Source organism: Mus caroli, unplaced genomic scaffold, assembly GCF_978045245.1.
Source record: "Mus caroli unplaced genomic scaffold, Mus_caroli_1 scaffold_18, whole genome shotgun sequence".
NCBI lineage: Eukaryota > Metazoa > Chordata > Mammalia > Rodentia > Muridae > Mus > Mus caroli.
The window spans coordinates 79,377,173-79,392,704 of NW_028227273.1; the positions used below are offsets into that span (position 1 = coordinate 79,377,173).

At 45.9% G+C, this 15,532-nt stretch overlaps 1 protein-coding gene across 9 annotated transcripts in view; it reads right to left on the reverse strand.

Moving 5' to 3' along the window:
- Window positions 1–15,532, reverse strand: part of Ermard (ER membrane associated RNA degradation) — a 39,897-nt gene that overhangs the window by 12,607 nt on the left and 11,758 nt on the right. For 3 of the 9 annotated variants that reach the window (XM_021186491.1, XM_021186494.1, XM_085832604.1), the window contains 6 exons: window positions 12,463–12,546; window positions 10,498–10,574; window positions 9,865–9,990; window positions 9,350–9,568; window positions 8,014–8,127; window positions 5,111–5,744 (listed from right to left, as the gene is read on the reverse strand). In XM_021186491.1, coding sequence (XP_021042150.1) covers window positions 5,558–5,744; window positions 8,014–8,127; window positions 9,350–9,568; window positions 9,865–9,990; window positions 10,498–10,574; window positions 12,463–12,546 — 807 coding nt within the window. In that variant the 3' untranslated portion in view covers window positions 5,111–5,557. Of the gene's footprint in view, window positions 1–5,110; window positions 5,745–8,013; window positions 8,128–9,349; window positions 9,569–9,864; window positions 9,991–10,497; window positions 10,575–12,462; window positions 12,547–15,532 lie in introns of those variants that run through there. The other 6 variants (XR_015045818.1, XM_085832602.1, XM_021186492.1 and 3 more) reach the window with 5 other exon arrangements.

Genomic DNA, 15,532 nt, shown 5'->3' on the forward strand with positions numbered 1-15,532 from the left:
GGTTTGCAGGGTGTCAGGCATGTGGAAATACTGTGGCTGAGATCAGCCTGCTTGCTCTGGAAGCCAGCCTAGTCAGGGCAGGTGGAATCTGCAGCTTTTTGCAGGATGGCAAAGCAGATATCTTTGCCCTGCTGTCAGTCTCTGTTGCATCCTCCCCCTGGAAGAGCTGTTTCAACTCAGACATTTGCAACCTGCCCACAGTTTTCCTGGAACCAGCAAGGAGCCAGACAGGAAAAGATGAGTGTGGAGGAATCAAACTCGTTGGATTATGGAAACTTGCAATAATGCCTAGTGGAAGATTGGGTTTCTGTGCTGAACTGGTGATCTAACAGTGTCCCTTGATGTGACCTGTGTCCTTATGTTGACACAGCCCCAGTGTGTAGGTTACACCTTGTTGGACCACAGCCTGATACCCTTACTTGTCCCCCTGTCCTTCACTTCTCTGTTGACTGGGAGATCAATTTTGATAACACGTCTGGGTAACATGCAATGGGGGGATGGTGGTGGTGGTAGTGACATGAGTGGATCACAGTGGTAGCTCACAGGTAACTCTGCTCCTGTCATTCCAGTCATGATGGCACTTGCCTGGGTCCCTCCTGTGGCCTCTGTGACTTTTAGTTTATCATCCTACCGCTTTACTCAGAGGCCAGATTCATACACACACCCCTTTAGGCTTGAAGCACCCTGGCTTTGGAAGTCTAGCAGCCTTTCAGGGCCCCATTTAGTAGCCCTGCACCTTGCCTGATCCCTATCAGCTCTTGCCTTGTCCCTTGGCCACCCATCCCGGCTGGGGCCTCATGGTCTCACTGTGGTCTCCTGAATGGAGTTAAGCCCTGGGAATTGCTGGAACCAAGCATCACCCCCCTACGCCCCCTGCTTACACTGGCATCTTGAGCACAGACATCAACCTCTCAAATGGACTTTCAGAGTTTGGCTGAACTGTGACCTTGTGTGAGCTAGATTGTGACTCATCTGAGGTCAGTTTGCTCAGCCAGCAGCTGACTGTGGTAACTTGAGTCAAGTGGATATGGAAATGGTTCCTTCCTGTACATCCTTAAGGGACCAGAGCATATTATCCCGTATGTTCCAAAACGGAGAAGCGGAAGCAGTGGAAAAAGAGATAAAAGCACAGACGCCGTAACTGCAGACTCAGCAAGTCTGGCCTGCACAGTTCTGGCATTGGAGCACGGCTCTGGGCCTGTGGGTAGCCATGAACGCTGTTCTTCCTGGCAGCTCTTAAAGGGGTCCTTTGCCAAAAATAAAAAAAAAAACTCATGAAGTTGGGTGTGATGGCACAGGACTGGGGTAGACTGGCTGTTTCAGGGTGACACATAGAATATCGCAGGCATGATAAGAACAGATTCCTGAATGGTTTTGAAATCTCAGGTCCTGGGTCTTAGAGATACTTCACTTGGAAAAACACAAGGAGATTCAGGCACAGGACTTGAAAGCACTGGGGACTTCAGGCACAGGACTTAGTACAGCAGAGCTTAAAGGGGGTGGAGGGATGTGAGGTGTTGCACCGGATATTTAGCACCATCTGGACATGACCAGCACTTAAGGGAAGCAATATTCCCACCATTTGTCAGCCTGTGAGTATCACACCTCGTGGAGGACCCCTAAGGTGTGGCTTCACACCTCCTGTTCCCACCACTGACTGACACAGCTCACGGCAGCTGAAGATCAATATATAAACACAATACAATGTTTCCATTGATTCAGCAGACCCCTCAGCCACTAACTTAGGTCCAAACCTCATCCAGAACATGGACAAGATGGGTCCAACTAAAGAAGAAAACAAAACTATTAGCTTTTCTACCATTTAAGGCAATATAGGAAAAATAAGCAAGCAAGCAAACAACAAAAACAGAGCCAAAAGTGTCGACTGCCCAGGTCCAGATGGATAGTCAGGGTTCTGACTCCACCGAGACTGACAACTAACATAGCGGCTCCTGAGGATGGGTTAGCATGGGACCCTGGAAAATAATGTCTTACGTGGGAAGGGAGGGGCCACAGCTGGTAGGAAAGGGCTTATATCTAAATAAATTCGATACTAAGAGAATTTTACATGCTGAGACATGAGGGAGGTCCTTAGCTTGTTAATTAAGAGTGAAACAGAGAGATTGGAGGCCCCTGTGCCCACTATCCCTGCATCACCTGCAGACCCTACCCTCTGCTCTGAGTGGGATTTCCTGGACCTCATAACCTACGGACTGGCCGTAGCATCACAACCCTCCACTCTCAGTCTGTGGACTGTAGTGCTTTCTTGCTGATCTTGCATTTTGCTGGGCTATTTCTGTGTCCCTGCCCAAGCTGCTGGAAAGGTTTGAGATTACAGATTTCATTTCTGGGACTCAGAGGAACTGTCAGTGAGAGTGACCACTAAGCAGCTGAGGACCAGCCGTCCCTGCCTCCTTCACAGGGGATTGAGTTCCAGGTTTTCTCCACTAAGTTTTCTACCGTCCTCCTAAATGGAATTAATAACATTGTCTTGGGGGGTATTCAAAGTCCTGAGCAAAAGGCTTTGAAAATATGTAAGCTTTCTGTAAAGGTGGCATTTAATATTTATAATGGCAAGTCTATGCTTATAAGGATCCATAAACTCTAACCATTGGCTGGCACAGGACTTCGCTTTATGGGTAGCTTTTTTGAACTGAGCATTTCATTTTCAATTAATTAATGATGTGTCAAGGGGACATCCTGTATCCATCCATTTGGAGAACTTCTGATGCAATCAAAGACTTATCTTAATTGGTCCCAGTCAATTCACATGGACACTCTACAATCCAGACACAGCCCACAGAAAAACTGGTTCCAGGCCCTCTAAAGCCCAAACTCTGGTGGTACCACAGTGATTTAGTTTCATTAAAATCTTTTTAGTAGGGCTATAAAACAAACCACAGATACTCCCTTTTATCCGATGTAAGGAATTTTCTTTGTTAGTCCCTAAAAGCCAATCCCACACAGGCAGGCGCCATGCTTTGGCAGACTGGCTGTGGTGTCAAGGTGTGAATTCAGCCTGCAGCTGGGGAGAGTGGTTAGAAGCCAGTCTCCACTGCAAGCCTGCGCCCCTCCTTCTCTGCAATGCTCAGTCCAGTCCCTTTAGACAAAGGGTTCCCCTCCCCCATCAGCAGTATGGTGATTGGTGGTTGGTTAATGGTGACCTTGGTACCTCCCTCATTCTCCTGTCACCACCACTGGCCACGCTGATGTCTTCCCCCAAGAGATTAATTCACACAATACAACCCCAATCTTCCCTCATGAAGATGGAAAAGATTTTTAGACTGTGATTGTTCATGCCTTTCATCAATACAGAATTAAATGAACAGAAGGCCGAGCCTTCAGGTGAACGCAATGCTCCACAGCCCCAGTGGCCAGGCGCCAGTGGTCACTTCCCACTCTTGTCACCTTGGATCTACCTCTCTGTGGCCAGATGAAAAAGGAAAGAATTCCTTTTCCTGGAGTCACAGGAGTTCGCAGGAGACATCTTCCCACACAGCTGCCAGATTACTTAATGAAGAGTGCCACCCTGTGTTGGACTAGAGAAAACACAATCAGGAGACGGACCTAGGAAGTTCTATAAGGGAATCCAGCATCAATGTGTTCCAAGGAGCTAAGCTAGAAAGAGGCCCCATTAGCAGCACAGCCCACAGTGAGGCTGCAAGCTTCCACTGACGATCCTGTTGGAATACATAGCTTTGGCAAACTCCAGATTGGTTGACAAGAGTGCTACCTGTGCCAGGTTCAGATCCATAGGTTAAAGAACCGAAAGCTACTCTCAGCTGGGACTTCAGGTGAGGACTTGAGGCTGACCATGGTTTTCCCAATGGTTAATTCATGTAAGGCTGTGAGCAGCTGGAATGTTAGGCACATACAGTGAAGATATGCACATAGCAACACACACATCACACAGCCCAGTGTGACAGAGAGAATCCAAATCATCCATGAGGAAGAAAAGAAGAAAAAAAAGCCAGCATTGGTTGATACTGTAGGGACAGAGCAAAACATCTGCTGCACTGCTTTTTTTTTTTTTTTCCTTCCTGTCAGTCAGATGAGGTATGCAGTGGTGATGTCAGCCTCAACACTGCACAGATGAAGACAAGCCCTCAAGGTTACGGAGCTCGCCCACAAGCCTGGTAAAATATGGAGCCAGTATCTTCCTCTGCGCATGCTCACTTCTCCAGCATTGGGTCTGCATTGCCAACCTTCCGGCTGACCTCTGCGCTTCTGTTTTCTTTTCTAGGTTGACTCCTGAAATGATATTTTCTAGAGGCCACTGGCAGAGATCCACTCACAGGAGTTGAGGAATCTCTTGATCCAGGATTGAACCAGGCCTCAGACAGGGCAAAGCCTGCTCGACTCAGCACGCCTTTGTGGGATGTCACCTTCCTGAGATTTCCCATCAGTCTCCATAGCATGGCCCCCAGCTCTGGTTCTTTCTGCTCTCAGAACCCCAACCTAGAATTACAGCTCATCTCTTCCACTTTCTACTGGACAACCTAGAGAGTTCCAGAGTGGTGTCCACCTAAACAGGCTTGTCCTCCTGGAACAGGGAGACAGTGCCTAGGACTACATGTTGAAAAAGTCATTTGTTTTTGTTTTTTCTTTTTTTCATTATCCTTTAGAACCTCTGTATGTGCTTCTCTTGGGTCTTCTGTTTGCTATTTCTTTTGCAGAGCTAGCCAGCCATGAGCAGCACTACATGTACTTCAGGGCAGGGTGAGCCTTGTTTGCAAGTACACTTGGCAGTTGCCTTGGCCATACAGGTAGCACTTTCAATCAACAGTTATTCAGAATCTTGAATTTGTACCTGTATCATGCAATCACTTTCTCTTCTAATGTCATGCAGGAAAAAGCAAGTCTCTAAACGTCTATCACCTGGCCTCACTAACATACTACCGTAGTATGCATTTCTTAACACACACAAACTTTTATTTTATCTTATTTTTTAAGGTGGAGGGGCTGGAGGTGGTCTCCTTACATATACTAGGCTGGTCACAATCTTTTGATCCTCCTGTCTCTGACTCTCAGGCACTAAGATTACAGGCATGTACCACTCACTATACATAAGTGATATCGTTTTTTAGGAAAAATGAAAGGCAACATAGAGTTCATGGTAAACATTTTTAAAAATTTAATTAACAAAGCAGGTTCAGCGGTGGGTTCCACTCCCTTGAAATGATGCAATGCAGGATACAGGACCCTGTGCTGCTGATGTGACACACAAGGACAGGTCATTATGCATGAGAACCAGATGTCCTTGAAGTGATGCAGAGCATGTCTGTGGACCATGTATCCTTTATGTGACTTACTGAAGACATGCGGCCATGTAGATATTGTTCCTTTAAAAGATAAGGTGTTAAATCTGAGGGAACAATTAAATCCCAAGTGATGAACCGCAACTTTGTATTTTTACCTTCTTCCAGAGGTTGACTGTGTGCTGGGGTTGTAAAATTCAATGGGACAGACAGGATATGCAGCTGCCACCAAGTACCACCAAGGTCTCCTCTATAGCTCAGTGTCACGACCAAAAATACCTTGATTCATGATTTCTTTGTCAGCTTATGTCAACTTTATTTGTGTTTTTTTTGGCTAAATGTATTAACATTTGTTTCTTCTCACTGAAAGTCCAAATCCTCAACAAAACTGTGTGTGTAAGAGTGGTGGCTTCACTCCACTTGTTCTTCTCTCGGCTGGTGTAGGCCACTAGGTTCTCAGTGTACTGTAGGACCAATTTTAAGAATCTGTTAAAAAGACAGTGAGGAATGGTAGTTTGTCTGTTCTGTTGTAGAATGTAGCAGCGTACATGTCTTGTCTTCTCTTGGAGATATCCCTAAAAGTTACTCAACTGTGTTTGGATTCAAGAAGAAGAAATGCATGCAAAATGAAAATAAGAGAAACTGGTAGAGAAAGAACGTAACACTGGGACCGGTGCTCTCCAAGCTGTGCTGGGTCTTAGAAGACATGAGATTCTTTTCCCACTCAGATCTTGACATGGTGTTTCTAGGTGATAGAACGCAGTTGGAAGACTGCAGGGCCATGTGGTTCAGACTGACAGAGGCTGGACACATGGTGAGAGAAGTCCCACTCCCAAGTCCCTCTGCTACTGATGCTGCATCCCTTGCCTTTCTTCCCTTTGTGTTGACGTGGTTCTCTGAAGAGAACCACCATTACTATGAAACACTTGCCACTGCTAAAACTAGTTTTCTTAAAGTTATTCCCTAAGATGGCAGCAAGTTCCACCTGATTATGATATACTTCGTTTCTACACGTCCAGGCTTATCCTCAGTCTTCTGAGGACTGGAGACTTTCCTGTTTACACTTTTCATGAAGCTATGCTACAGGAATGGCACAGCGGAGCCCGAGGAGCCTCTGTCTGGGGAGTGGCTTTCCTCTGAGACAGGTCTACTCCTCAGGGACTCTGGGAGGCTGCTACTAGGATGTAGCCAGGTGTCATGGGTGACTGTCACACAAGACACAGAGAAGCTACAAAGCAAGCACCACTGGTGCTAAGGTTGAGTACCCTAATGTAGTTGCCACTGGTGCTAAGGCTGAGTACCCCAATGTAGTCACCAGTGGTGCTAAGGCTGGGTACCCCAATGTAGTCACCAGTGGTGCTAAAGCTAAGTACCTCAATGTAAGCCTTGCACACACTTGCCAAGGTTCTATTCGTCCATCCGTGCCCTACTTTCCTTTCTGTTGCTGTGATAAAATAACCTGACAAAAAGCAACATAGGGGAAGAAAAGGACTTATTTGGCTTAGAATTCCAGATGACAGTCCATCAATGCATGGAAGTCACAGTGGTAGGAGACTGAGATAGCTCGTAATACTCCATCCAAAGTCAACAGTAGAGATAAACAAATGCAGGTATGCTACCTGCTTGCTGGATACTCAGCTAGCCTTCTCTCTCCTCTTACACAGTCCATGGTCAAACCAGGGAATGGTGCCACCCACATGGGCTAGGCTCTCTCACATCAATTAACAATCAAGACAATTCTGACAGACATGCCCACAGGCCAACCTGTTCAGAAAATTCCTCAAATGAAATTTGAGACTCTAGGTCCGTCAAGTTGACAATGAAAACTAACCAGTACAGAGCAGGTGAGATGGTTCAACAGGCGCAGCACTCATCAAGCAAGCCTGGTGACCTGGGTTCAATCCCTGGAGCTCGTAGAAAGGTGGAAGGAGTGGGTGGAGCTGTCCTTTGACTTTCACAATTCCCCATCTCACAGCCTCCTCCCCTAGATCAATCTAAAACTACTGCTTTTAATACTAGCACTTAAAAAGCAGAGGCAGGCTGACTTCTGTGAGTTCAAGGCCAGCCTGGTCTACACAGTGAGTCAGGGCTAGTCTAAAACACACACATACACACACACACACACCCCTCTCATACACACCCTATTTCAATCCATAAGATGCTACAATATGTAAGGCAGCTAATATACGAAAAACTTGTGGACATAGATGAAGGCTGCATCACAGTGCTATAGTCGACTGAGCACAGCATACCATTTGTACAGCCTGTCTAAGGGGTGTCATGAACACTGGGATCTCTGCATGTAGGGTTAAAAGATTATCCTACTTTCAGATTCCCTTGATCTGGATGTAGCTGGAAAGTAGAATTCTTAAGTTTGAAACTTAGCTATATACAATTGTGGTCACTTGCATGTGGTAGGATCTGCCTCATGGCTCTGACTTCAAGACCTTCCTGCAAGACCATCTCCATAGTCTTCACTTAGCTTGCACCTGGGCGCAGAACTATAGCCTGGCAAGCTGAGAGGGTTCACTAGTAAACTAGGTTCAATTTTGTGATCCACAAACTTAGTATCCAATTGTACAGAGAAGACCAGCTAAGGATCAAGGAAAACCTGTGGAGATTTAAAAAAAAAAAAAATCACCAAAGAAATAGCCAAGAGGAGTCCAAATGTCTTACACAAAGGAAGAGCCAAGAGGAGTCAAATGCCTTATAATGCCATCAGCACGGTCTTGTCTCCTTAGCAGATGCACCTTACCTCAGATACTGCTGTTGTTCCTCAGCGCCCTTACCACGAACAGCATGGACACTGGCCAACTCCAGTGCAAGGAGCAACAAGATCAGGGAAAGCATGGGACACAAAAGTCTAACACTGAAAAAGAAAAAAGGCAGGTCAAGGTTTGGACAAAGTCCTTTCCGTTTTCTTTTCTTTTTTTTAGGAGAAGGGAGAACCGGGACAGGCAGACCTGGGAGGCACAGAGAACGCACAGCCGGGACGGTGCCTCTCGGTCGGACGTGAACTCGGGCTTGGTCCGTTTTCATACGGAAAACAGCACTTCACCTCATCAACACCTTTTTATGTTATTACAAAATCCACACAGTGCATTTTAGTCATGCTTTCCCCTTGCCCGCCCGAATGTTCCAACCTTCCCCATCTCCCAACATACGCAGCTTTATGTCTATAAACATGCTTGCTCTCTCTGTCTCAAACACACACACACACACACCATAAGCACAAAAAATGAAAATTATAAAACAAAACAAAACAGAGAGAAAGGCAAAGGGAAAAAAGCCAAAACCACACCAAACAATATGGAGTTGTTTCGCCAGCACCATTAAATCTGAACATCTGGGAAGATGGCTTGTGAGTCTTTTATCCTTTCGCCCCGCCCGGCCCAGTCCCTACCTTTCAAGTCTATAGGGGTACACAGCCCAGCCCCTTCTTGCCCTTCATGTTCAGGTCACAACATGCCTCTACTCCCTGGCAGCAGCACCTGCTTTTAGTCTGGCTCAGTCTGAGTTGCCTGCTACTGGGCTGTGCTAGCACCTTCCTTAGCCGGTCACCTAGTAAAGGGCTTTCACAAGGGGAGAAAGCCTGTTTAACTTTGCCAGATTCCAAGAACTTCCAATTACTGCCCGACCTTATTTTTCCCATGAGACCAGCAGAGATGCTTAAAAATCCTTCACTCCATTTGGGAGGGGATGCAGTAGCACTGCACATACACTACATGAGAGCAGACTGAGTAACTTCTGGAAGGTAATGAACATGGATGTGCTGTGACAGTCCTAGAAACACCAACCATTCAACCCAAAGTTCTAGAAATACGCCCCAAGCAGCTATTTCTAAAGACTATGTGAAGAACAGTAGTGCCAGCAATTCCTAGTGAAGAGCTCTAGGGCTTAAACCGGGACAGTCATTTTGGGTAGTGGGACCCACACCAAAAGGCCACATTTAATAGTTCTATAAAACAGTATACACTGTAACTACTCTCTGAAAGGATCAGCCCTCACCCAAGCTTGCGAGAGGAGTGCGGGGGCACTGATGGGGGGGGGGGAGTTGGGGGGGGGAGTTGGGGGGGGGGGAGACAGCCTACCTGCTGAGCATGCGCACATAGTTCTGACGCTGCCTTGAACGCAACCGACGCTCCACCCATTGCCTGTGTCTTAGCTGCAAAGAGGCGGTGACCTGGTCAGATACGCGCTGGCACTGGGAGTTGATGCCTCGGAGCACAACTAGAACTTCTAGAACGATTCTGGGGCAGAACAGCGTAGGAATGCGTGTGCTACAGAGTTCACTGAGCAGCTGGGACCACCTGCAAGTGACAGCGTAACAATCAGGGAACACACGGTACCAGAGAATGCCACTGCCAGCTCCTTTTTCCTGACTCTGAGGTGGCACCTCAGCAAGTGACCGGCAGGTAAAATGCAACGGCAGTGAACAGGGTACACTCGTGTGTGACTCACTAGATACACACGTGGTACCTGCACAGAGATCACCTAACCTCACCCAAGGACCATGTTTGGGGCCAATCCCAAACTGCTGAAATTTAGAATGGAAACAGTAAGTCTGCTACCATAAATTCCTCAGTTCTGCTTCTTCAGTACTCACTTCTCTGAGGGAAGACCATCCAAGCCATTTATAGCACAGGCACTCCCAGGCAGGTAGTGGCAGAGCTCACACAAAATCTTGCTAATTAAAGAGTTGCAGGCACATGCTTCAGAATTTCCTTCCAAACTGAAGAACGCACAATATTTAAAGGTATATTCCAATAATGAAGACTCCCTCATTACTGGTAATACAAAATTATGTCTAATGCACAGTAACCTTCATCTAACACTTGGTTTCCCCAACACAAAGGAAAATAGGTACAACAACAGGATAAAATGAAAGCTATGAGAAGCTAGATGCAAGGCACAATGCAGGTGGAAGGTGATCTGTGGCTTCTAGATTAGCCCTACTACAAGTGTGTCTGCTTTATTCTACACTCCCCTATCCCTACTCCTCTTCCTCCTAAGTCCAGACTTTCATGATGTCTGCTGAGCCCTGGTTGAAGGGAGCCTTATCTTCCAGTCTGTGCTCAACAGCCAACAAGCTGGGCCCCACAGTTCCCTTTCCAAAGGCTTTCTAACAGCTCTCTATAAGGAGGAAGATGAGCACTACAAAGGCCAGGCATGGTGCACACAACCCAGATGACATGAGCAACAAGCTTAGGTAACAGGCCCCAGCCCAGATGGCACGCACCTGCCTGTTTCCTGACAACACTCTTCTGGCGAAGGCGGCACAGGCCACAGCCTGAGGCTTCCCTCACAGCTCAGCACCTGAGAGGAAAGATTTGACTGCTGTAGGTTTTACAATATCCCAGAAAAATGTTTTCAACTGTCATAAATATTGAATCACTTTCTAGAAAATATTTGTAAAATGGTTACAGGCCGCATATTTGGAAACCATCTGGCAAGCTCAAGTACTTCACATGTTCAGCTGAGGAACAGTTCAAACCTTTGCTGGGCCTGAGACTATGAACATGACCCCTCAGGCCACAGGCAGCCTACCTCCCCTCCTCTGACCTGTGTGGCTAGCTTTGGCAAGTGTTGTGTGAGTGAGAGCACTCAGCACAGATGAGGGAGGCATGTCAACACTGTCAACAACTTGTCAGCGGCCACAGGAAGCCACAAAGCAGATCCTTCAGCAGGCTTTGACCATGATAACATGAGCAAATTAAGTGGCAGCTCTGTAGATACCACTGAATGTGAGCAATTTTCTGCAACAGCAGTAAGCAGGGCAATGACCGGGTTACAAAGCACAGGACTGTCGCCAAGTAGTAGACGGATAAGAGATGAGAGTCCAAAATAGTCAGGGGCTGCCAGAGGCCAGAGAAGAAGCCAGCGAAGGGAGGCTGTCTCCAGGCAGGCTGGAGACTCAGCAATCAGTCCACCATCCAGAAGCTTCCCTCCTGTCCTCCCTGTCTCTTTAAAATACCTGTAGGTAAGTTCTGGTATCTCTACCTTTCTAATGGTATCTTGGAAAGCAGACACAAGGAGAACACCATCCATGCTCCTGCCCCCAAACCACAGCCCTCTGGCACGGGGATGGGGCTGACTTGATGACCTGGACCTTCTCCCCCTCACTGCTTTAGTTGTTTCCTAACTGAAACACCCCTTCTAGAGAGAGATTTTTAAGACTCAAGAAACTCACAGAACTGACGAGATTCAAAGTCCCTCGCCAAGGTTATAAAAGCAGAAGGCAACCGCTGGGAAGAGGGCACTCCTGGCTCTGGTGTGCATCCTTTGTGAGTTGTCTCAAGTGCTGGGATGGTCTTCCCAGGCATCTAGAATCCCATAACTCCCTAAAGCTCACTGGTTACTGAGGCTGATTCAGGTGGACAGTGGCTTTGATCTGTTGTGGTGCCTCTCTGGGAAGAACAGATGTTTGCTCACCTCTCCCCACGAAAGGTCTCACAATGGATGTGTTTGTCAGCACTGGCCAGGCCTTGGTCTCTAGCATGGCCTCTCTAGGCCTTTCTCTGCAAGCATGTACCAGTTTATAGCAGCCTTGTGAGGGTGTACTCATCCATGTGCCAGCGTCTATGCAACAGCTATCCTGAGTGTGGTATTCATGGGGATTGTTCTTGTCCTGTCTCCTGCTATGTACAGAATAAAACATCTGTGGCCTGGAGAGATGGTACAGTGGTTAGCATCATGTACTAATCTTGCAGAGGACCTGAGTTCAATTCCCAGCACCTGTTGTGTGGCTCACAATCATCTCTAACTCCAGTTCTCAGAAGCCCCTGGCCTCCAAGGGCACAGGTACTTTTGTCCATACAATCTTCAAAAAGGAAAAAAAAAAAAAAAAAGGCAGAAAACATTTGAGATAATTCTCAAAATGGAACTACCTGGTGGAAAGTTTGCTTAAAATTATGTTAATAAAAACTTATCTTATATGGTAGAAGATAAAATGACATCCCTTACTTGGTAAAACTTGCTTCTCTCTCTGGGCAGTGATCGGTCCCAGCAGCCACCTGTCATCCCTGAGACTCATAACTCTGAGACACAGAACCTGAGCTGCAAGCACAGCAGACAGAGCCACCTGACTAGACCCCACAGGAAATGACCAACTGGTCAGGAAATCTGATAGGACAAAGCCCTGGGACCCTTCTGATGCATCTGAAGGAGGAGTGGTGTCCCCCCTCCCACCCCCTGCCGTGCATACCTGTTTTTGAAGCTGGAAGGCTGGGTGGCAGCGAGACCTGTATCCTTCTGCAAGCCTAACCAGCAACTGTATTGCTGCTTCCTCCTGGTGTAGAAACAGTGATGTCAGTCGTTATGGGTCTGTGCTGGGTTTTGTGCCTTCTTCTGAATCATGCCAGTTAGAGTCGTAGCCTTCCACTACCTTCTTCCCAATAACTCTATTCAGCTGGAGCATGGTAAAGCTCTTCAATAAACAGGTTGACCTGGTGGTCAACCATAACCAACAAGCCGATAAAATGGAGCTAACCACAGTAATCTACAAAGATCACATGCACCCTGTCCATAGCATAGCAAAGCTACAAATGTATAAGGAGAAAAAGATCCCAAAATGAATGGAAAAAAATTTTAAGGACTGAAAATCAATACAATTAGAAGGAAATTACGTAACCATAAGCAGTTAATTGCTAAACACATAAATATTAAAAAATCATAAAGTATTAAAATAGTATATTCTAACTGATATAAATATACAACTGAATGTAATATATAACTGATATAAATGTGTGACTGAAAAGCCAAGTCAGTCACTGGAAACTACAAAAATGAAAAGTCAGGGAGCCAAAAGCTGGCAGAAGCCAGAAGCAGGGACTGCCGCGTTCTCAACGACACAGAGCAAATGACTGAAACAACAGCAGATTGAAATGCTGGGACATGAGCCAACCTTCACTCACTGACAACTAAGTCACAGCCACATCGTGGGCAGCATCCTCATAGCTGTGGTGCCAAGTCTGGGGTGCGTACTGGGACGGACAGGAGAGGGCACCCACTTCTGCCTTAGAAGGCAGAGGTAGCCTCTGCACAGAGGGACATGATGTGTAGAAAAGGGTCTGGCTGCTGTACTGAGAAAGGGGGGTGGGGGCTGACAAAGCAGGTGCCCCTCCAGGAAATGATGGTGATTTCTCCAAGTAATAGAATAACACTAAGTAAAAGATTCAAGACACATCTTAAGACAGAAAACTGAGTATCGAATGTGAAAACAGGAAAGGGTGTCATAGGAGTCTGTGAGCCTTAGAAGCCACCTTAGATGAGAAGGTGGCGTCCACACTCACCACAGGCCTGAAGTCAGCACATATTTCCTATTGATAATTTCTTATGTCTTTGACACAGGGTCTTATATATCCCAAGCTGGTCTCAATCTCTATGTAGTTGAGGATGACCTGTGAATCCTTCTGCCTTTACTTCTCAGTGAGGGCTGGGGCTACAGGTATGCGCCACCATAGCTGGTTCATGAAGGCTAGGTGTTCATGCAAGTTAGCAAAATGCTCTTTTAGCTGAGCTCTATCCTTAGTTTTTGATTAGTGTTCAATATAGTAAAAGATATCAGTTTCCCTACATGATGCTACACTATTCTCAGTTTATTTTCTGAGTCTGTATTTACTTTAATGACATAGCTCACGTGGAACACAATCAATGAAAACAGACAAGACAATTCTGAGGCCATAGCAATGGGAGTTTTCTTTAATATCTGGGAGGAACTAAACTCAGTAAAGAGCAGAGCTTCTAGCAGGAGAGCCCAGGGCTGGGCCCTGGTGACACAAAAGAGAGATATCAGTTCTCCACATGGCATTTGGAAAAGCTGCTAACAATTTCAACAAGAAAAACCATAAAGTTGGATTCTCTTCCTCACTCTCCAAAAGCACTAAATTCTACTTGGAGAAAATGGTAAAAAACAAAGCCAGAACAAACAAACAAACACCACTAGGGAAATTATGGATATGGTTATAATTTTTAGAATGCAAAGAAGCTTTCAAGAATGACATCAAAGGGCGGCTGGAGAGATGGCTCAGCGGGTGAGAGCACTGACTGCTCTTCTAAAGGTCATGAGTTCAAATCCCAGCAACCACATGGTAGCTCACAACCATCCTTAATAAGATCTGATGCCCTCTTCTGGTGTGTCTGAAGACAGCTACAGTGTACTTAGATATAATAATAAAATAAATCTTAAAAAAAAAAAAAAGAATGACATCAAAGAGCCAAGTGGTGGTGGCACACGCCTTTAATCCCAGCACTTGGGAGGCAGAGGCAGGCGGATTTCTGAGTTCGAGGCCAGCCTGGTCTACAGAATGAGTTCCAGGACAGCCAAGATTTACACAGAGAAACCCTGTCTCGAAAAACAAAACAAAACAAAACAAAACAAAAAAAGAGAATGACATCAAAGGCAGAAGCCAAGGAAAAGAAAAATCCAGAGTTAAAGACAAATAACAGGTGGCACATCACTGAAAACAGCAGAGAGATCAATTAACCAGAGGGAAAAACACCAGTGAGCATAAGATGGCAAAGGAACAACAACCATCAGTGAAAACAGAACAGAACATAGTCGTAGCTGCTATCGCCACAGGGCTTTACCTTTGAAACCCGCTAACACAGATGTCCACTGACAGTCCTTCAGCTCACCATGACAATCAGAGAATGTCATCAGTCAAAGGCACAGGGCACATATCAATGGAGACCACTTGAATAAAGGATGGTCTGCTAATGCAATGGAATGACAGACAACGAACAGAAAGAAGTGGCACAGCAAAGAACCCAAAATACAGCTAATGAGAATGCTGCAAAGGACAAAGCATTCCTTCCCATGCGGCTATCTGGGGACACCCATGGAAGGAAGCAAGGACATCCAACTTTTAACAGTTTTCATTTCTGGCACTGGGGATTCCTCTATGTCAACTCTGCTTAGACTTTTAAACAGTTTTAAAAATAACTGTCATGCATCTAAACTGAAAACAAAAGTCCTACCTCCACTACTACAGCTGAAGCTATTTTCTTTAAAACAACAAAATCATTAGTTTCAAAACTATAACTATCCTGTCCCATCAGTTTAGCAGGCACTTGTGGGCATATCCCACACTTGGCCAATCATGTTGTGTAACTTGCTCTTTGGTTTTTAACACTGACACTGCTATTAAGAACAGAGGCAAAAAAGGCATTTCAAAGAAGACAAATTATTTCAGCTTCAGAACCCAGACTTTCAGAGAATGTACACATGCATATATTCTGACAGGGTACTGTAACTCAAATTAAGATAAAAAATT